Source organism: Halichoeres trimaculatus, unplaced genomic scaffold, assembly GCF_033239565.1.
Source record: "Halichoeres trimaculatus isolate MK-OKI-2021-1 unplaced genomic scaffold, fHalTri1.1 fHalTri1_scaffold_5, whole genome shotgun sequence".
NCBI lineage: Eukaryota > Metazoa > Chordata > Actinopteri > Labriformes > Labridae > Halichoeres > Halichoeres trimaculatus.
In genome coordinates, this window is record NW_027437183.1 from 5,771,589 (window position 1) to 5,793,858 (window position 22,270).

Consider the following 22,270-nt stretch of genomic DNA (forward strand, 5'->3'; position numbering starts at 1 on the left):
AAAGTCTGTATATCTCAATAATGCAAATTAGGAGTTTTTGTATGAAAATAAAACAAAATGTGATTTTTAAAGTACACAAATGAGAGAAAAGAACACAATGTCCTACATCCCCCATAACAAAAGACAGCCCACAACAAACCAGACAGGAGAAATTCAAGAGTTAACCATTGCATCCCTCTTTTGGGAGAAGATGATGTAAACCCCACACCATGTGACACTGTAATGAATAATACAGTAGAGAGAGAGGCAGTGAAAAGGGGGGCGCGAACACAGTTAAGGTTTGATGACAGAGGAGAAGGATGGTCATATATGCTTAGGACCTAAAGAGAGCAGACCGGTTGTTCTGACAGAGAAGATGTGCTGGTTGCCGATAGACCAGCCTCTGCTCCAGCCCGGTGACTCCACCTGCAGCTTCCACGGACCCTCTCCGTGCTCCGTGGCTCAGTTGCTCGCCACCCGCCTGCGGAGGATCGGGGACCAGCTGGAGAAGAGCTGGGCGGCCGGCGAGACGAGGAGCGGCTTCAGCTGCGGAGACAGAGGGAGGGCGGAGATGGTGACCGGGAGAGGACACCTGAAGAGCCTCCTGCGAACTGCAATACACTTCACCGTGCTCGTGCTGGTGGTTGCAAGGCGACACCTGTAGGGCGCGAGGCGGCAACAGCAGCAACAGGTGTGTAAACAGAGTCACACATCGCGTGTGGCGTTTGAGTAGCCTTGCCCCACTGTTGTTATAATGGGGAAAATGGTAAATCAGGTATTCTGATACGTGTTGCACGCTATTTTTTTTTTAAATCTGTAAATTAAAGTGTAACAGAAAATTATTAATTCAACGTGATGGTAGTTTACTTTAAATGTGTTTTTTTCTTAATTATTTATCTATTCTTTTTTTTTTTTTTTTTTTTTTTTTTTTTAATGAAGGCCTTCTTTGCCTTATTATAGCTTTTTTCTTTCTTTTTTTCTTTTGTTTTCTTGGTGAGTCAGTTAATTGGAATAACTGCAAAAATACGAACGGATTTAAAACAAAAAAAAGTAAAAATAAAAAGATAAATTTAAAAATAAATAAATAAAATAAAATGGACATAAATACAAAAAAAAAATCAAAAAGCCATACTTAATTTAACTGAAATACGAAACAGGTGCAATTGTGATTTTTCTGATTGGACTTTAATTGTCTTAATTCTTACATTTAATGATTATTGACGTTTCTTTGAACCCAAATGTTTCTGGTTTATTCTACAACTTATAATAAATTCGTAGTTTATGCTGAAGTGCTCATTTCTTGAGAACACAACACAAGAATTAAGTTTGTTTGTTGTGAAACGATGAGAAGCTGACTTTGCAAACCGGCAGACACACTTTTTTTTTCTTTTTTCGAAATACGTCTGTTTTGTTTCTCAAATTTGCCTTTGATAGTCAGTTTTGAGGCGCAGGTGGCCTAGCGGCCAAGGTCGCGCGCCCCAATAAGGTTCGACCTCGAGCGGGTGACACGGGTTTGAGCCCAGCCTATGGCCTGTTTTACGCATGTCACTCCTCACTTCCGCCCCAGTCTTTCATTTTTGTCCACGTTTCTGTTGAAAATTGTGCATCTTCATCTTTCTAGTCTGTATAGCTTAATTTTTTTTAATCCCTGACTTAATTCAGAGTATGCATTATATCTTCTGCAGATGGTGCCTTTAGGACACGAGGAGCATCTTTGCACTGAAAACGGGGCAAGAAGAGCCGTGCAAGAGGAGATGTGCATGCATTGACGAAAAGAGCGAGGAAGGAGGATTACATTCACGTTCCAGGGTCAGGACCCTGCGTCTGAAAAAAAAAAACTCCATGTGTCGCAGAGACTCGCTCAGGCTTGATGTGGACGCACTGAGCTCTCTAACGAGCTGACACACTGAACCCCAGCAGCCCTGCAGCCAGTCAGCTGCACGTCCTGCCCCCTGCGTGACTCTCCCATTCTGTCATCCCAGTTACAAAACGGTGATGTAATCCTCCCCTGGTAGAGTGGAGGGAAAAGCTTACTAATAGGACTGCTTTGATTTTACACCTCCTACAATAGGAGTGCATCAACTGCAGAGGAGTTAAACTGGTTTGACCTTCAACAGATCTGTTTTACTTCACGACGCACTGTACTCTTTAATATAAGCTATACTCTGTGTACAAATGTGAATAACGAGAGGATGATGGTTTTATAGATGTTTTCTACAGTGTTTAGATAATGTTTACACACTCTCCTGTGCTTTAGCATTATCAGTTGGGAGCAGTGTTAAGTGGCTTTTTAATCATGAACGTGATACAGGACCTGTGCAGAGGAAGCTATGCTGTTAATGCTGTTTGTGATCTCTGGAATAAGCTCTTTTTTCTTATATATCAAGTGTAATGTGAGCAAAAAAAGTGCTGAAGCTGTCTTTTATAAAGTGTGTGCTATTTATACTGATTCAACATTTCATATGAATTTTTAGTAGTTGGAATAAAAATATCTTCTGGAATAAACTCTGCAGGTGTTGTTAAAAGAAAACAAGAAGGAGAGTGAGCTGGAGTGCTTTAATTTACACCTGAACACATCACTGAGCTTTTATACAACCCAAGAACAGATTTATGTGTACACCATTTAAAAATACAAACAATGTATAGACAAGTAAATGCAACTGAATTTAATTTCTGCACCCAACGTGACACAAATCTTGCAAAGAAGCGTGGATGGAGGCAGTAAAAAGGTAGTGTTTTGTACCATTTACTGTCTGAATAATAAAAAAAAAAAACACGCCAACTTACATTCATCACTCAATATTTGAATAACTTGAAAAAGATGCCTTTTTTCCACTCTATCTTCTACTTAATGGCATTTCGTTCAGAGTGTGATTCATCATTTTGAATAACTTACAATAAAAGCTTAATAAAACAGAGTATATAAAACAGCAACAATATAAATACAAAGAAAAACAAAGCAACACAAATAATAAAAAATGCAGCCACTTTTTAACATTCTTACAAGATTAAATCAACATTTTTATGATGTGTTCATTGTAAAAGACCATGTTCACTGTGGTGTAGATGGTACGTACACAAGATTTGGTGCTGTGACTGTGACAAAAATCAAACTACAAAACTGACTTTGATCAGAAATGTGTTTCCACTTTCTAAACTGATGCCATTCTGATGTCCACTGACAAAATAGTGCAATTGTTTCCCTCTTCTTGTAGGCCTAAATACCTCTAAAACTCAATACTTCAGTGTCATAATAAAAGCAAAGAACCTACCCTGACGTAAAGAGTGACCCAAAGTAAGACAGACAGGAAAAACAAAGGCCCAAAATTCATCTAACTCACATTCTTCAGCTCATCAAATCTTTCTCTGATTTGTCGTCAAAGCTTAGTAGATCTGGAAGTGAGCCGAGGTTGTGCCGTCCTTCCAGCATCGCAGGGTCTCGATGACAGTGGAGCGGCACAGTGGGCATGTTCGCTCGCGGTCGAACCACAAGCAAAGGCAGTCCTCGCAGAAAACATGCTGCAGGGACACAAAATGTACACTTAAAAGCCAACAACGAGGAAGGAAGGATGATGCATGAAGCTGATTTGGGTCAATGTGTCAGCAAGCTTCATGTTTTAACCAAAGAGGGCAGCAAACACTTCTTTTTCAATTTCTACATCTGTTTCCTTTAATAAATGAGTCTTTCTAACTGCTTGAATGAATCCTTACCTGACAGAGCAAGGCAATGGGGTCTTTGAAGTCCGCCTGACAGATGGCACAAACATCACCAGCTTCACTGCACTGCTGAATGCCTGCCCTCACTCCATAACTCTGGATGAGAGTCAGAAAGAGAGACATTTGACAGGTTTAGGTTTAAACTTTTGAAAACGTGTAAACATCTGTGTGATTTCTGTGTTATAAAGTAAAATTAGTGTAAATCTAACCTGGGAGCTGCAAAGAATGACCATAGCTTTACGTATGGCAGACACTCGTCCACAGATGTCAAAAGACTGCAAACAAACACAGACAGACCAGCAGTCAACAATCAAGATTTTACAGGAGTGAAAATCAAAGTTATTTGTTTATTTGTAATAAAGTAGATAAAGATGTTCATAAAACGCCTTTTTCCATCTTGTGCTTGGGATAAAATTAAACCGTGATACTGTTGCAGGTCTCAAGTCTTGTCCTGTTGTTTATGAAATTTACATAATCAACATCCAGTATATCCAATTTGGCCAGCAACAAGCAGGGAGTTCTCTTGAACTGTGGGACACCTAAATTCAAATATCACGATCAGTCAGTGGCAAAACAAACCCCACTTAGCACTGCGGAGTGTGGCAGTGAACACAGCAAGACTGGGAAAATGTGGAATATGACATGAAATTGAGGAAAGTTGGACTCAACATTCATTTGTTAAAGCTACCAAAGAACCAGGGGTCCACGAACGTCTACATGTGGCCAGAAATTGTATCCAGACATTTATTCGTACCTGATTTCAACGCCAGGAAAACACACAATGTAAAGCCTGAAAGCTACGAAAGCCTCTGTAGGATTCAATTTACAGTATACAGTGGATTGACCAAAGTGAAGAAAAGTATCCATTTGTACTTTTGGTATTTAACACAGACTGTCCAATTAGTTGATGTAAGGTGTCCCCGACAGTATTTAGGTATAGTTGATTATAAATACTATATACAACACAGCTACAACTGTTTCTGGTGGAGTTCCCCCTTATTTGGAAAACTGGGTTAGGCTCATTTCAAAGGGGCTGAGAGGAGTTTCTAAGTGATCTTGGAAAGGTCTCCCTTCTAGATATATGCCTGATCGTAATCCACATTTTAAAATGATATTATCAGCGCCAATATTGCTGGTTACAGGTTATTTAAAATTGCTACCACTTAGCTTCCCAATTCTCTGCCAAAAATGATTTCTGTGACTAATTTTGTAGTAATGGTGGACACTGAAGTCCAACTGTCAGACAGAAAAAAGACAGAAGAGCAGAAGAGAGATAAACAGGAGAGTGATACAGCCGGGGCTAAAGGTTAATTAGCCTTTAGCTCGAGCTGTATCACTCTATATCACAGGGGCTAGTCTGTTTGTGCTAATGTTCATTCCAACCCACATTCAGCAGTTATTCTGCAGTGATCTGTTCAAACTTGAGAGTCTATCAATAAAATGAAGAGTGAGGTTACGTTAGCTCTGATTAGTAGATGACTGGCAGGACATAGCTAACCAGGATTTACTGACGTTACACATTACAGACACGTCTTAGAGCACCGGGCTGCCAGCTGTGCTAAACATAAGTGGCTACTTAACTACTTACAAACTGACAGTGTTAACTTGTTGTCACACCAGCCAACAGATACGTCAGAGCACCGGGCTGACGATGTTGCCAACGTATGGCTGGCAGCTACGTTTGCTTGATGTCACGTTTCAAAACGTAGAGCTACATAACTGCACTGATAAATATCTTACCTCAGCGCGTCGTATCCAGTAAAAAGATGTGATCCGATCTCCATTTAAATCCAAAAGAAACACACACCTCGCTAAAGGTCATTTACGACAGTGTGCGAAGACTCCGGGCCAGAAGGTGGCAAGGAAGTGCAATTAAAACAGATCCTCCTCGTAGCATCTTTAAGTGAGTTTTCAAATTGAGGTAGAGCACAAGGTTCATAATCACACAAAAACAAAAATGTTTCAGTTATGAAAAATAAAGCTTAAAAAATGTTAACATTTAGAGCTTTCATATTGAAAGGAATGATTAAACTTAAAAATTTAGCATAAATTAACGTTTCGTCATTTTCCGTTGCCTGATTGTTTCTGAAAATTGCAGTGATCCATCAGTTTCTCTTTTCTTTGTCTTCCAGTTGCCTTTTAAAAAATAGCCCTGAATGCTTTTCAAACATGTCCGTTCAATCAGTCGTGCAACAGCTCTTCCCCATTTTGGATTTTGTCTTTAAGTTCAGACGGTATTTAAGGCAGCACTGCCACTCATCTCTCTTTCTGCCACTCGGTGGGCGTAACCACAGTGACGGTGACTTCACGTGCTTACCCTCTACAGTGGGGATCACAAATGTTGGTAAAACAAGACGAAGCAACAGCATTTTCTCTGACTAAAACAAAACTTGCTAACTCTTTCTAAAAACGTCTGTAACTTTTCCCCACGATCCCTCCCTAACACCTAATTTACCAGAACCCACGTGCAAATTATTCTCTTTCCCTCTAAAGGCACACCTGTTTTCCAAATAACAAAAAAGTTGCCACTTGTGACACAACAGCATGAGAAACATAACATTAGTCAACAAGTGATGCACATCCGGCGCGACGGCTGACATGGGCAGATCCTGGAAAACACCAGTGCATCGTACCACAGCACGCACACCCCGGAAACTGACCACGTTTGGCTCAAAAAGGCCGTCTTCCTTAACTACACCCGCTGAATCACTGATGCATTTAAGAAAAAAAGGCCTGGGAAATATGACACAGTGTTCGTGACAGACTCAATGAGTAAATACTCGAATGATGATTGCATCATTTAGTGTTTCATTATTCCAAGTTCCACAAAGTTTCACTATTATAACTTCCTGATTCTTATTATGACTGACTTTAACTGACTCATACCTCCAACTGTCAAAGAGGGGGTGTTAGTGCTTTTTCACTAGACTGTATTCTGTCCTTCTGGTCCTTGTAGCAGCTTTACATGACTTACAGCTCAAAATGATTCATTTTTTTCTCACCCTGGTGCTTCACGATATCTTTATTTCAGCTTTTGTCTGAGACGCTTTGTTTTAGCTGCTGTCTCTTTAAGGCCCCCTGCATCACAAACCCCTTTCCCTCTGATTGGCCAGTCCCCTTGAGGCCTGTTGGGAGCAGGGCAACTGGACGAACCAGTTAGGAAATCCTTATGTGATGAGGTCATCATTTCAGCAAGATCACACACCGTTCTGAGCAGTTTCCGGACAGATTCAGGGATTTCTACCCCCTCTTTAAATTAAACTCTCTTTGCTCTGCTAGTTTTGCAGGCAGTCATTTGCCAGCAGTCATTACAAGAAGCCAAGGGAAGGCTGGCGGTGTTTAAGGTTCTACAGGATGACCCAAAGTATTGAATTTATCAAGAATTTAACAAGACAATTGCAATTGCAGAGAAAAATAGAAAGCTGGACATAAGGGATGCACGATCGGTATCAATATCGGTATCGTCCGATGTGTAAAAGTGGGCCAATATTAACTCATTGGCTGCCAGCCATTTTCAGAACATCTTGAAGACCCAAATAATATTGTTTTCTGTGACTGTGTAAACACCAAAACTACCTAAGAAGAGTGGACTCTCTTCTTTTATGTCTATCTTCCTAATTCTGATCCGAAAAAAAACAGACAAAACGTACTTTTTTTGATCACGTTCATCCTGGGTGCTACATCCTTTGACCCTCTCCATGGTCGTCTTTTCTCACGATCGCACGGCTCTTTATCTCTAGGAACTACCTCGACACATCATCTCAAATTGTGTTTTTTTCTTTTTACCTATATTGATATTGGTAAATAGCGGTTATCAGCCATAACAGCAATATTGATATCGGATATCGGCATAGGCCCAAAATTTCATATCGGTGCATCCCTACAAGACATCACAAGAAATTCAAAAATGTAGAGTTATTGCAATTTATTTCATGCTCCACAGAAGATGAACCCTGAATTAGGACTGCATGATAAGGCCTTTAACCAGTATCGCAATGTTTTTAAGCTATATTGTGATACATGATATATATATCTTTATATTCTGATTTATACAAATTTTAATCTCAACACTCTAATGCATAAAATGACACCTGTAGAATGATTCAATCAAACCCTTCAGGTGGATTTTGTGTTCTTTTTCGTAGGATTTATTAGCAGGATAAACTGTGTCACGCTATTATTTAACAGCTGCGGCTTTCGGCATCCTGCTTACACGCCGCCTAACACGAGAGGGCACAGTTTGCTGTGGAAAAGCAAACGGGATCAGGCTTAACTGCACCAAACCGTGCCAAACCGTACTGAACAGAACCAGACTGCTTGGTAGAAAACACCCTTAATCTGAGCCTTCTCCTCTTTGTCCTCAGGGGTAGAATGAGTCAGAAGGTCAAAGACTCAGCTCTTATTGATTTTTCAGCACTGATCATTGAATGTTGTTGAATGTTGAAGTTGCACCAATAAATGTGATTAGTTGGCTAGATTATTCTTCATTATTCAAAAAGAAAAGTCATGCACTTGATGGCAGCACCTGCCGCCAAATAACTTGAAGCACTGTTATAGCACTGACATGGTTTTTCCTTCTGTCTGAATTCTTGCTTGCGTTGTACATCGCTTTGGACAAAAGCATCTGTTAAATGAAACTGTAGAAGTGTAGAACTGTAGCAGCAGCTTCAGTTAATGACCCAAAGGTCGGGCATTTAATTAATATTGCACTTTTAAGCCAATATAGGTTGATACCGATAACACAGATATTATCGGGCATCCCTAAATTTTGGTGCTGTGGTGTGCAAGATCTTACTCCCAGGAAACAGCTCCAGGGATTTAAGAAAAAATTTGTGAGATGCTTAATATCCTGATGCCCTGGCAATGCTTACCTTACAGAGGCTGTAGATAATGATGAGAGTAGCTCCCAGGAAGTAACTGTTGGACGGGTCTTCTCCCATGATGTACTTGTACCACAGCTGGATGGGCACCAGGGCCCGAAACAGTTGGCTCAGCTCCTCGATCAGCAGGTAGAACTTTCCCTGGATGAAGAAACAAAATTGGAAACAGCAGCAGCAAAGGAGACACGTTTAGATGCTTCAATCAAGCTTTATGTTCAAAGCAGGTAGGACTGGCAGTAAATGTGCCCACTTTGTACTTTTCCAAATCAAGCAGAAACCTTTTCAAGTCACATACAACAAGGAAGAGTCATTTTAGTCCGGGGTTAAAGCAACTAAAGGAACTTTTTGGCGGCCTCTTTGGATAAAACCTTTTTGGGTATAACTAGCTTTACTAGACCTGGTGGCTGTGGTGACATCCTGTTTGCTTTGTCAGTCACATAAAGGCATCAATCTATATTTCAGTTTGTTTCAAAACCCATCAAAACTCCTTGAAGTACATTACAAAATCCAGGTTTCTAAACTGAGACTGTATTCTGTCTTTGATCCACTAACATACTGTCCAAACAATCAGAAAGAGCTCAACAGCTTCAGGGGACTCTTCTATCTAGTCAAGAGCAGTGCGGTATTAAAAGCTTAAAACAGCACGCCTCCAGCCCAAACATGGCTGCTGTCCAGAGCTCCACAGTTTCACAGCAGTACAAGCAATTTCCCCACACTGCAAGGGAAACTGGCAGCAGCTCTATCCACCTGCTACCCAGTGCCCGCATTAAACCCAGCCCTGCGGGGGGCTTGCTAGCTGCCTTTAACGGACCTCCCCTTCCCTGAATAATCACACAGAAGAAATGAACTCCTGACAAAGTCCCCACTGACAAAAAGTGCACAAAGTGAATTGAGGATGGTAAAAAAAAAACAGAGGTGACCAAAATGAAGGCAGACTTGATTCCCTGATGGCCCCTGCAGCATCCCAGCTTGATAATGACTTCCTGGATGTTGGCTGACAAAGATTGATGACTGTGGATAAAGAGCCTTGAGCAGCCAGGTTGGTAGGGGAGGAAGACCTCTGCTAGTGGCTAATTCATCTTCCTTATTGTCCCCTCAGCCTCGTATCCCACAGTGCCCATCACGCCCACGCAAAAAACTGTCAAATTTAAAGTTTGGACAGAAGCCAAAGAGTCTGAGTAAGCTCCACTGCAGGCCGTGTTTGACTTGTTTCCTGCTTGGTTTCATCACGCTTCCTCTTTGTGCTTTCGTTGGGTGGTCAAAGAAATTGGCAAAAACATCAAAGCTAACTTTATATTTTAAACTATGGAACTGTTACACTGTTATATTATCATAACTTTACTTTGGGAGGAAATGTGTGAGGGGACACGTTTTGTTTAAATCTTGAATGTATTCTGCCATTTTAACCTAGAAAAGGTTGGGTCATAATCTATTTGATTAACTTTAATAAAAAACACGGTTGTAATGTGTTGCAATCTCTATACAGTGGTTGTAGGACATCTGAGAGCTGTTTCCTTTGCCATTTAACAAGAAAAATCTTCCTTAATAACAATTTAAGATTTTGAATAAGAGGAACCAAGAGTGCCAATATCAAAATGTCTGAGTTTGCTGCCTTGGACATCTAGTTTTCTTGGGAAATGTCATCTAACCCCTAAGCTAAGATAGCTGTGGCAGACTAATCCGATCATTTCAGGAAACCAATCCCAGTTGCAACCATCAATTTGATTGCAATCATTTACTGCATGTATAGAAGTTAATTATGTTTTTGAGCGAGGGGAGGCGGGGTCTGTTGGAGCTTGTCAATCAAAATCATGCTTGTAAACTTCTGTGGGTGAGAGCAGTGCTCTCTTTGGATGAGAGCTCAGCATGGATATGAGGAGAAGATGTGAGATGACAGAGACAAAGCGAGACGCTGCAAGTCAGAAAAGTTCAGGCAGCTCACGTTCCAACTGAGGATGTGTCGCAGTAGTTCAGAGAGAAAGAGCGACTAGATTGTGAGAAAAGACGACGGAGATTATGGAGAGGCTCAAAGGATGGAGCGCCTGAGATGAACGCAATCACAAAAAAAATTTTTTTTTTTTTTTTGGATCAAAAACAGGAAGAGAGATATAAAAGATGAGAGTCTACTTTTCTTGGATAGTTTTGGTGTTTACATAGCCGTAGAAAACAATATTATTTGGGTCTTGAAAGATCGTTCAAGACGCTCTGAAAATGGCTGGCAGCCAATGAGTTAACGCATTAATTTGCAGAGTAGTTTATTAATCTAATTAGTGTGTTAAAGTGACAATCTTACTAAGTCATAAAAGTGATAACAATAATAAACACAAATCAATCAATCCAACAGCAAAGGAATCTGTTAAAACAGTTAAAACAGTTACAATGAGAGCAACAATGGTCAGTAATCAAGGTCTTCAACTCTGTAAGAGAGGGAAAGGCCGCTATCTTTAGAGTTTGTTGGTGAGTAGTCACTTTGCATTATCATTAAAAGGATCTCTCTTGTCTTATGTCTGCTGGGAGGGGAACTACTCAACTTATCAGTGAATAGTGCTAGCTGTGACTATCTAGTATTAATACTGGTGGAAATGTCCGTCCCAAATAGAAATCATCAGTGAGCACTCATTACACTGACGCCCTGAGTGTAGCTTAAGTTTGCAGAGCTACCATTACAAACCCTCAGTGAGCCTAGGTATGCTAGTCAAGAGGTTTTATGTCAATTTAACCGGACTTTATCTCCATTTTCAAAATCCAAATATTGCCAAACTTCACTATATTGTTAACTGTCATCTGTGCTTGTTTACATCCAGGTGTTAGAGCAATATAGCGTCATGGCAGGAAGTAATTACAGCTACAGCTTGGGTTTGTAGTGTGTGACGCTATATATTACTCACTTTGTGTTGCGACTTCCTCACAGACATGTAGAGGAACACCAGCAAACCAAGAAATAAACCAAATATAGGAGATTACTAAATTTAGGAACTGCTTACGTGCCAAGACATCCAGACGCCTACTCAACCTCGAAAATACTGACTCCTTCGAAAGGAGTCTTACAAAACAACGGATCTGACCAAAAGCAAAAACACAGCTGCTGTGGAAGCTATGTGTGTGTCCTCACTTGTGCAGACTTGCACTGATTATGTAGCATCATTAGTGTGTCTGCAGTCAGATGCTTTAATGAAGTGGACGGGCTGATGATGTGACTTCATTGGAGTCAAAATAGACGTGAAGAAGAGAGTAACGATGCCATCTTAGACTTGCTCAAACTCAACATGCGCCCCATCAAAGCTGTTTAACTCTGTGTTAATCTGTGTGTAAGTGTGTGTAGGGTTCAGGTAATGGTCCAGCTCCAGGGAGGGATGACCTCACCCCTGTAACCCCCTGGAGGGTGAATGAGCTCAGTTGCTGGCTGCCGTGGTTTTGACAGGCCTGTGGGTCTGTTTATCAGTGGAAAATTTAATCCTAATACTTCCTAACACTACCCTCCCCTCCTCTACTCTCCTCTTGACAACATTAGCCTCAGCCAGCACCTGTATGGAAATCAAACTCTATCTGTGAGAGTGTGTGTGTGTGTGTGTTTGCTGTCTGCAGCCTGAGGCAACATAACGCTGCCACACGGACACACACATACACAGGAGCACCATTTAAAACCTTATGAATACAAAACAGTTTCACACTGTGACCCTTTGGCACTCTCTTCACCCTGTGGAGCATTTCATCATAGTTCAGCTTTTTTTTTTCTCTTTGGATTTCTAACAACCTTTCACAACTTCAACGGTGAACTTCCTGTAACTCAATCATCGACTACATCATGTGAAGGATCATGAGCGGCAGAGCAGTGGAAACTTCAGTTCAGTTTTCATATCTTCACCTTTGCTGTACAAGATTTCCCAGGTCTGCACATTCAGTAATACGTTTAAAACCAGACATACTAGCTGTAATATTGTTACTGTGAAACAACTGTAAGAAGCCACAGGGGAAAATCTAATTTAAAGGAAACTTTTGTGTAAATCTTGTTTTGGTCAGATGATAAAATGTTCAAAAGGTTTTCAAGGACAACGTGTGAAAAGAGCTGCAACCTTTATGGAAGCTGAGCACTTAACTAGGGATAAATCGAACAAGCATTCTCAGTAATTAAATGTTTGAAGAGATACTAAAAATGTCTAAAAAACAGAAATCCCAGTCAGCACAAAGCAATGTCTTGGACTATTAGCATTCAAAAAACTTCAACCCTGATTCTGAAACGGGTGGGCGCCTCAAGTTTTTCCCCACAGCTTACCATACAGATAAGCAAAATTCCCCTGATAAGCTGTAGTAAGACTTGCCACCTGATTACGATTAGACTCATCTTCAGCTACGTGGCAACTTGTTTCTGCAGTCACCATTGAAACAGTGAGGTCAGAAGTGTGTGCAGCTCCCAATAAGTCAGTGCGATCTATATCTGCAAACAGAAAGCTAGCATAGCAGGAATTAAGAGGTTTGTGCTGGCTTTTTATTTCATTTTATGCTGTTTTTTTATTTTTCAAAGCTTGTAACATTCCTTATTAGTGTTTTATTTACATAGGTTTGTATTTCCTTTGTTCCAGATCATGTCTGCTCCTGTAGCTCCTCCAGTAGCCATTTCCTTTATAAAAACACAATAGTGTTAAATAAACATTGCGGTCATTCCTGTGTCAGTATTTGAGGATTTTAATAAAACAAGCACATATCTGTTCAGTGATTTTTTTTAATATATTTTTTGAGAAAACAGGGGTCATATAGTTCAAAAACTCGACGCGATAAAGAAAAACTTTGATCAGTTTTGGATTCTGCACCCAAAAATGAGTTAGAAACAGCTGTCAGACCTATCTCAACAAAAATTGTGTTCCCCAGTGTAATGAATGGTCATAATCCTCAGGCCCTTAGAAGGCACTGTGAGTCTGATCGGACTCTGTAGTGGAAATCACTGCATGTGCCCAAAAACTGCGGTCTGTGAACACAGTTCATGGAAACATCCACTAATGAAGGTTCAAACTCTAGTATGCAAAAAAGGAAAGAGGGTAATAAAAAATGGAAAATTATGAGTAAACTATTCAATCAGATCAAATTTGAAATGATTATTATTTCATGTTTTCAGACAGATTGAGGCGCATTTCCACCTGGAGTCCAGGCCATCCTCATGTGATCTCAACACCCAGCTGGTGCGTTGATACCACATGTAAACAAGGCCAGTGTTAAGAAAAGTGATTTATATGTTAATTTATGATTCTTAACACTTTTTTGCATGACCTGAAAATATTCATTTAATTATCAAAAGTCTTATTGGATGACTTACCCTGGATTTGAAGGCCAGGAGAATCTTGGGCAGAAAGAGAACAAAGCATTTCAGACCGATGGTGAAATACTTCAGGACAAAGTCAGTGATCCCCACAGCCCAGATCAGATCAAAGAAGTCGAAGCTGTTCAGGTTGGGCTTGGCGAACATGAGACTGGAAGAAAAAAAGACAGAACATGAAGATGACTTCTTCTTTGGTAGATTTGATGCTTTCACTCAGGATGGTGTAATGACAGCTGGGGAAACATTCAACAAAACGTAACGAAACGAAATAATGAAGTAGGCACAAAATACTCACAAGAAGAGGAACATTCCCTAAAGGAAATTGGAGTAAAAATAAAATGGCTTAAAAACATGCATATGCACAAACAAATGAAAACAAACAAAAAAAAGATGGCAGACAAGGAAACTGAGATTATATCAGAAAAATGCATGTGTAGTACCTGCTGTGCAGCTCCTCCTGACTGAAGGTGTAGTAGATGTATACGACATTCCCTGAGAGGAAGATGAGGATCCAGAGAGCCGTGAAGACAGAACGTTCCTCCTGTTTGCAGAGAAGATACATACTAATAATTTTGCAACACTCTTATACACATCTATTTTAATTACACAGATTAATTTCAGTAAATTAGCAGGATGAATACTGTATTGTGTAATTTAAGTCAGAAAGTACGGGAGCGTATTGCATTCACTTGAAATAAAAAAAACAACTCAGGTTTTTCAGAATAATTTATTCTTCGGTTTGTTTTTTGAGGTAATTAATTTTGTTTTTCTAAATAATATTTTTTATTGGTTTGTTTTTTGTTATAATTATCATATTGGTTTGTTTTTTGTTATAATTACTTCTGTTTTTATGAGTAATTTTTTTTTCTGTTTTCAGATTACTTTTCCTGTTTTTCGGAGTAATTTTTTCCTGAAGTATTGAGATACTTAGAAATCCTGCGAGAACCTCAACCTGCTGTTTTCTGGGATTTCGAAGTAACTCGATACTTCAGGAAAAAAATTACTCCTAAAAACAGGAGGAAAAAATTACCACGAAAAACATCAGGTTGAGGTTCTCACAGGATTTCTAAGTATCTCGATACTTCAGGAAAAAAATACTCCGAAAAACAGGAAAAAAGTAATCTGAAAACAGAAAAAAAAATTACTCAAAAAAAAAACAGAAACAATTATAAAAAAAAAACAAACCAATAAAAAATATATATTAGAAAAACTAAATTAATTACCACAAAAAAAACAAACCAAAGAATAAATTATTCTGAAATACCTGAGTTTTTTTTTTTCTTCAAGTGGATGCAATACGCTTCTGTAAGAAAGAGCTCCAGTTTTTTTCGTAAGTGAATAAACAAAACATGGCCACTAATGGGGATAATGCCCTTGTCTCAGCATTGGTTTAGGCTGACATTGGAAATGTCAAAAAGTTGTGTTGAATGTAAGAGAAAAGCAAAGGGTGCACAAAGTATGTATAAATGTATTTTTACCCGTAATGAAACTTGGTGCCTTAAAGTGGAATTGGCATAAGCAAAAGTGCTGGCCATGCCCACACAGACAGCAATACCTGCAAAAGAGAGGGGCATCATCATCACGAAACCAGATATCATGAAGGTAAAAGTTTGTTTTTGTAATTTAAGGTTCATAGCAAATGGTGTACCTAGCTTATGCTGGAAGCAGACTTTAGCCAACAGAATAAGGATGAAAGGGAAGCCCCTCTGCAGCCATGTCACTACTGCCTTTAACTCAGACAGGGCTGGAGCTGGGGTGGATGGGTCTTCTTGGGTCTCCTCCCTGGAGCTGTGCCTCTCTGTGGCAGACCCTGCAGCAGCCTGCTGGAGCAGGGAGGGGGTCCTATGCTGCAGGGGCTGGTGGTGGAAGTGGTGATGATGGTGATGGTGGTGCGGAGGGGGTCGGGGAAGATAAGGTCCAACCTCTGTGCGGTGAGAGCCACCTTCCTCTCTGGATGATGCTGTCATCTGGATGAAAACTTCAGGGGGGGAGCCCAGGACTAAGCCGGCTGCCTGGAATTGAGCGGAGGAGACGGAGCTGGAGGGGACACCCACCAGGCCGGAGAAGATCTGCTGGGGTGATGCTGGCGAGTCGGGTTTCAGGCAGTCAAACACACCACCCTCATCCAGACTGCTCTCTGATCCCAGAGTTTGGCTTCGGCTCCTATGTGGGGAAGGAAGGGACACAAAGATAAAAATATAAACCAAAAAGATGGTAATGCCTCATTTTCATACTGTATAGAATATCCCTTAAGAATGTAACATTATGCTGTTGTGGTTTATAGATGGACAGGGGCTCCACCTACATCAGGTAATATAGGATAAGGAGACAATGGAGGAACAAAAAGCTATCAAATAATCTGTGCAGCTTTCAGAGCTTTTGTCCCCACCTTTCAGAGGGCATGCCATCCGTGTTGCTGCTGTGTCTCCTCTGCATGGCATATCGCTCCTCACCATATGGTCCAGCCCTGCTAATGCAGACCAACATTAGCAATGACTGTCTGACAGGGTGGTTACACTTCACATTTCCATCTTTTCTCATCTTAATGAATGCTGGACTGTAAGTTTTACAAAAACAAAGCCTCCTTTACCTGAATTTTTCCAGTGAGTGGCCCCTTTTGTGTGAATTTTGTCATTTTTGTTTTCAGGTTAGCTGGGGTGTTGCTGCAAAAGATGCTCCGGCAGTAAAAGATGCTGGTTGACGTCACGGTCACATGCTTCGAACGAACCAATCAGCGTCCCTTTTCTAGCTATACCATATCCGTATTGGGAATTTGTTTTGCTAACGCTGGATGTCAGATTTCGCAGGATAACTGACACTTTTTCTTCCTTTGCGTATTTTTGGCAATACTGGAGCGACCTCCTCATAGAAAATGAAGCTACGTCGCTATATCTTGTACTTACATTGCGATATATTAGTATGAAATTTCTTTTTGATATCAAGCTCGTCCAAAACTGAGAGCTAATGCTAACGTCAGCTAGGAGGTAGCAAGCTAACAAAGCAGGCTTTATAATAAAATACCGTTAGTACTGTTTTAACTTATCCGGACTGCTATTTCTTTTTATACGGCCTGTGTCTGATTTCAATGGTAGTGAGAAATTAACGTGAGCAGCATGGGTTAGCTGGAAACTGGAAAGCGCAGCTCAACATTTGCTATTTCTTGTGTATTTCTTGTGTGATGCCGCGAGTTTTTCTAAGGTTTGCAAGGAAATAGTTGGTCATCATCACGTGTATTTTTAATTCTGATACAATCGTCAATCAGAGAGCTTGCTAAGCCGTCCAGGGTTGATGTTTTGGACTGTCACTGTCAGCGGATCCTCCCACAGAGAGTCATGCTATGATGGTGCTGCGGAGGTTACTGAGAAAGCGCTGGGTGCTGGGGGTAGTCTTCGGACTGTCTCTCATCTACTTTCTCACCAGCACACTCAAACAGGTACAGAAACTCACTCTGCAATAACGTACTATTCTCTAAATAAGAGGTTAAGTAAATTTATGGGAGATGTAGATTATCTTATGTTGGATAAAGAGAATACAGCTTGTATTTTTGAAACCATCCTGGAAATAACCCCATGAACATGTACCCAAACTAATCTCATAAGTCAATGTGACCATTAACATTATCATCAGAAAAAAAAGGAAAAAAAAATCAGATTTATTTCTATGGAATAGAATCTGCAATCTGTCTCCTGTCTGAATAAGATACAGCATAAAGCTTGTACCCCACTTCTGCAGCAGACAGACCAAATAAACACAAAAACATAGAGACTAGAACATTTTTGAGAGAACAACTAGGTGTCAAGTTTAATTCTGAAAGTAGAGGGGAAAAAAAGAGATCGTCCTAGAAATCTGTTGTATGGAACACCTGACTTTCTCTCAAGGCAACTACAAAATGTGAGTTATATTGAAAGAAGTGGAAAACTTAAGTGAACCTGTAATGACATATCTACATTCATTTTACTGTGAAAATAGTCATGTTTTTTCAAGGGCTGAACAATTAATCCATTTTGAACCGACATCGCAATGTAATAGAATGTAATTTTCAAATCGCAAAGGCTGCAAAAAAAAAAGTTTCATGTACACAGACCTGGAGGGAATATAGCAACTTGTAGGCAAGAGTGGGTGAAAGTGGGTCTGTTTGGCAATGAGAACTGTGGTTGTGTTCAGGTTTCCCTGGTGGCCCGTCGTGACCTTTCATAAGATAAACACATGAGTAAAATCTGTTGTTGTTAAATGTCATGGTTACATTTGTCATCCCCCTTTCACTCATCGTTAGACCAGTTAGCCCTGGTTTTTGTGCTGCGGCTGATGACTGTTTTTATCATTATCGCTCGTCTCTAAGAAGCAGTAGTGGGGACATTTTAACTATATTAGAGTCCAAAGAAGTGATCAGTGTTTATAAAAATCCTCAGCCCTAATTAGATGCTAAGTTGCTCACTTTTTAAGTTTTTAGCCTTTAAAAGTCTCACTGCTAACCTTTTTATACACATAGCCTTGATTGATCCAAGGGGATTTCTCAGTATTTTGACAGTAAAAACAGAAGAGGAGGATCTGTCATAAAATAGTTATTACGACCCATTTGAAGGTAATCACTTTAGCTTCTGCTTTACTTGGTTAGTTCCAAGCCCTAGGGTATGTTATGTCCTATCTCGGAGATCTTCAAATAAATACAAGTGCATTTTAAACATTGTTTTTTCTTAAAATAGGATAGCGTCCAAAAAAAATAAATTAATTAATAAATAAAAAACAAGAATGATTCATCAACAATCCAAAATATTCTCTGAAAAAATATAAAATGAATAAATATTCTCATTTTTTCTCAATTTTTCTATTCTTCAATACAGTTGCTCACACTGACTTTTTTGTTATAATGGCTGCCAGAAAATATAGATATGGTGTTTATGTGAATCAGTTATGAATGGGGAAAATTTATCTCATTTTTCAGCCTATTTAACTCTTGCTTATATTCACTTCATTGATCCCTTTTTGATAAAATTGTGTTTTTCGACTTGTTCATTTTTTATCTATTTATTTTTTATAGGAGGAGCGGACCATACGGGACCGCACCCTCTTGGAGGCTAGAGACCCTGACCACCGCATCCCCTGGAAAGTCCGTTTCAACCTGGGCAACAGCAGCCGACAGATCACACAGTGCAGGAACTCTATCCAGGGCAAGGCGCTGCTCACAGACGAGCTCGGTCAGTAACAAAGCAGAAACTTATCATCAGACAATCCTAGATTTGTGTCCTTTTAATCAACCGATGCTTTCTCTTATCTGTGTTAATGTTTCACAGGTTACGTCTGTGAGAGAAAAGACTTGCTGATTAATGGCTGCTGTAACGTCAATGCTCCCAGCACCAGACAGTACATCTGCAAAAGCTGCCTGGCAAACGGCTGCTGCAGCATCTACGAGTACTGTGTGTCGTGCTGTCTCCAGCCTGATAAGGTAATCTGTCACATGAGAGTGGTTCAGGGTTTATTACTTGAAATAAGAAAAAACTTCATCTGTCTGCATGCTGCATCTCACAGGACTGCTTTGTGTGCACATTATTGTATTCACATCTTGAAGTTTGAAACTGATGCTGCACTTTTAAACAGTTGTTACCACGAGAGACAAAGAGGATGATGAGATTAAATCTGCACTTGTGTGTCTTTTACTTACCCACCACCTTATCTTTGTACTCTTCTGCAGCAACTTCTCCTCGAGCGCTTCCTGAATCGTGCAGCTGACGGCTTTCGGAATCTCTTCACCGCCGTGGAGGATCATTTCGAGCTGTGCCTCGCCAAGTGTAGGACCTCTTCACAAGTATGTAGTGAGACAGATAATTACGGTCACCTCTGACTGACCGCAGTCCTTGCTTTCGAAAACAAACATCAGGCTTAAACATATCTGTCCGCTTGTCGATGTGAAACTTGGTGCCGTTATTAGAAATGGTTTTCCCACAGATTGCAGACACACATCCTGCTTATTTCTTTATCATCTAGGTTTATACATGACTCAGCAGTAAAGGCCTGATTGATGATATGCATGGTTTTCTTTAACACAGAAACATTACTCACCAACAAAGGTTTGATCAAAGACTGCATAGTTTGCTGAATCTGATTCAGTGAGTCTTAATGCGGTCATGCTGCATTCATTCTGCAGCTCGTTCAGCTTCAGCTTCTGCGAATCATTTGTTTTCAGAGACAGATAGATTTGCAAATCATCTGCAAAAAAAGTGAAAGGAGACACCATGTTTTTTAAAGATGGATCCCAGTGGAAGCATACACAAAGAAAAAAGTATTGGTCCTAAAATAGAGCCTTGAGGGTCCCCACAGACTAGTGGTTAAGCACGGCACAGTTTGGATGACCAGTGTGACTGTAATTGCTGATTCTCAGTCTAATGGTTCGTCTTTCCAAAACACATCAGCATCATTTCATTGTATGTGTCACCTCATGCACAATAACAACAAGCAACATAACACCATAAATACCAAATGTGAATCTCTTTGAGCATTTGATAAATTGATAAATCGAAAGTCAGGTGAAACTAGAACTCGAAAGAGGAGTTTCACAAGTCACTGTAGGCTACATATGATTTTCGTTGTTTTTGTTTATGTGTTTATATTACAGTATTTTGGGCTTTATGCATTTTCTTTCTACTCTGATGCAGGGAAGTGACTTTATGTGTGTGAATAACAAAGGTTACAATTTCCTTGGCTGTACAAGTCCAATGTGTGATGTCAAACCATCAAATCTATTTTATTTTTAACCAGCTTTATATATCATTGTTTTCTGTTAGCCAGACAAAAAAATGAGTACAGTAACCTTTGTCAATGAAGGACTGTGCTCAGACTGAGAGGTGGACATGAGGGATATTTCAGTGATCCTCTGCCACAGTGACAAAACATCTAAACATTTTGACCTGCAGTGCTCACACAAAGCCAAAATGACAATGTGTATGTATGGTTTTGACTCATAACTGAACAGTTTTGGGAGAGACATGGGCTTTTTGCAGGTGATCCATGGTGTTATGCTGATCAATCCTAGTTATTTTTAGCAAAAGCACCAAAAGAGTACCAAAAAGTTGAGAAGGTCCGGTCTGTTTCAAGAAATGAGCCAAAGCAACTGAGAAGGATTTTTGCATTTTTGGTGGCACTGACTTTTTGTATGGGAAAGAAATGTAGCTTTAAAGCATAAGTGAACAGTTTTTGGAGAGATGTGCATTTTACAAAAAAATAATAAAAGCTTATTTTTGTTTCTCTTTCATGCAGAGTGTTCAACATGAAAACACATACCGAAATCCTCAAGCAAAGTACTGCTATGGAGAGAGTCCCCCAGAGCTGCTCCCTGTATGAGCGCCCGTCTTCATTCTGGAGCTACAGGAGGAGAAGTGGGTCAGCAAGGCGTCCCCGCTCCGACACTCAATGGTGCTTGAAGACGACACTAAAACAAACTCTTCTCTCGGACAATTTTGCATTCTGGTGGCGAGACATCTGAAATCAACCTCAAACTGGACTAATGTTCATGATTTAATTATTTTACACTTCATAAGTGCATAGAAGCTTCATCCATTCATCCGTGATGATCATCAGGTCGACATAAAGCTGGCAGCTCATCCCCAAGAATCTGCTTCAAACCTGTCCGGGTCATTTAACAGGCTTCATTTTAAAGGAAGGAAACAGCTGTTTGATGTTTCATTTGATCATTTTTAGAAAACAGCCAAGAATGTGTCATTAACTCTGTGTATCAGTGCATGCATGTGAAACTGTTATTTAATAAATGTGACTGTGAAATTGTAGATTTTGGTTTTGCTTCCTGCATTTTTGAAAACAGATACACATTAGATTTTTTTTATTAATTGGGTTCGAGCCAGACACTGGACCCCCAAACTGCTCCTGCGTTCAGCAGCTTTCTTACTCAGCCACCAAGAGGAACACAAACCAGTGGTCTCATTAGTGTTAGTCCTAAACTGGGATAAAAGGAGAGGATCATGTCATGAAGGGAATCAGACCAAAACTGTGCCAAATCAACATGCTGGACATGACATTGCTATGACAACGCTTAAAGAGGAAGAAGTTAAAGAAAAAAGGGCAGCAGATAGTAAGAAACTTGGTAGAGAAGATAAGGAATGACATGGGAACAGCCAAGCAAAACTAGCACCTTAAAGTTTAATCAAAGTTTGTTGTGTTGCAGGTGGAAGGAGTGGTACAACATTTGTCAATGTGTTATTTATTCAAAGAAAGAGATAAACATACGAAATACGGTACTAAGTGCCACAAAAAATGTCATTAAGTTTGAAGGTTACAGAAAATTATCAAGCAGTGCCAAGTAAAGAAGTAATAAATGGTGTTTTTATTTTAACCAGCCAATATTATTGATCTTGTTTTTTTTTATTTCATTTCA

The 22,270-nt window shown here is 40.0% G+C and overlaps 2 protein-coding genes across 4 annotated transcripts; one reads left to right on the forward strand and one right to left on the reverse strand.

Annotated features, from left to right (window-relative positions):
- Positions 1-315: 315 nt before the first annotated feature.
- rnft2 (ring finger protein, transmembrane 2) lies at positions 316-16,605 on the reverse strand. 3 transcript variants are annotated; one of them, XM_074669602.1, is made up of 10 exons: positions 16,478-16,605; positions 16,277-16,354; positions 15,536-16,050; positions 15,366-15,442; positions 14,328-14,428; positions 13,885-14,038; positions 8,568-8,717; positions 3,906-3,971; positions 3,691-3,792; positions 2,584-3,498 (listed from the first exon to the last, which is right to left on the reverse strand). In XM_074669602.1, exons 2-10 carry the CDS (start codon positions 16,321-16,323, stop codon positions 3,364-3,366), a joined length of 1,347 nt encoding a protein of 448 aa, XP_074525703.1. In that variant the 5' UTR covers positions 16,324-16,354; positions 16,478-16,605; the 3' UTR covers positions 2,584-3,363. The 3 variants fall into 3 exon arrangements, with proteins under 3 accessions (XP_074525705.1, XP_074525703.1, XP_074525704.1); XM_074669603.1 differs by having other exon boundaries at positions 16,277-16,357; positions 16,478-16,590; XM_074669604.1 differs by lacking the exons at positions 2,584-3,498; positions 3,691-3,792; positions 3,906-3,971 and adding an exon at positions 316-525.
- Positions 16,606-16,653: 48 nt separating this feature from the next.
- On the forward strand, positions 16,654-21,651 carry spring1 (SREBF pathway regulator in golgi 1). Its single transcript, XM_074669605.1, has 5 exons — positions 16,654-17,320; positions 18,926-19,082; positions 19,179-19,330; positions 19,577-19,690; positions 21,139-21,651. The coding sequence occupies exons 1-5, from the start codon at positions 17,225-17,227 to the stop codon at positions 21,220-21,222; spliced, it is 603 nt and encodes a 200-aa protein (XP_074525706.1). The 5' UTR covers positions 16,654-17,224; the 3' UTR covers positions 21,223-21,651.
- Positions 21,652-22,270: the final 619 nt, after the last annotated feature.

Excerpts from the sequence above, each read along its gene's own strand:
- rnft2 (XM_074669602.1), bottom strand. The coding sequence starts at position 16,323 with ATGCAGAGGAGACACAGCAGCAACACGGATGGCATGCCCTCTGAAAG. Across the intron at positions 8,718-13,884 it reads TCCTGGCCTTCAAATCCAGG|GGAAAGTTCTACCTGCTGAT; the intron begins GTAAGTCATCCA and ends TTCTTCATCCAG. Across the intron at positions 3,499-3,690 it reads CCATTGCCTTGCTCTGTCAG|CATGTTTTCTGCGAGGACTG; the intron begins GTAAGGATTCAT and ends GTGTCCCTGCAG.
- spring1 (XM_074669605.1), top strand. The coding sequence starts at position 17,225 with ATGATGGTGCTGCGGAGGTTACTGAGAAAGCGCTGGGTGCTGGGGGTA. Across the intron at positions 17,321-18,925 it reads TCACCAGCACACTCAAACAG|GAGGAGCGGACCATACGGGA; the intron begins GTACAGAAACTC and ends TATTTTTTATAG. Across the intron at positions 19,331-19,576 it reads GCTGTCTCCAGCCTGATAAG|CAACTTCTCCTCGAGCGCTT; the intron begins GTAATCTGTCAC and ends ACTCTTCTGCAG.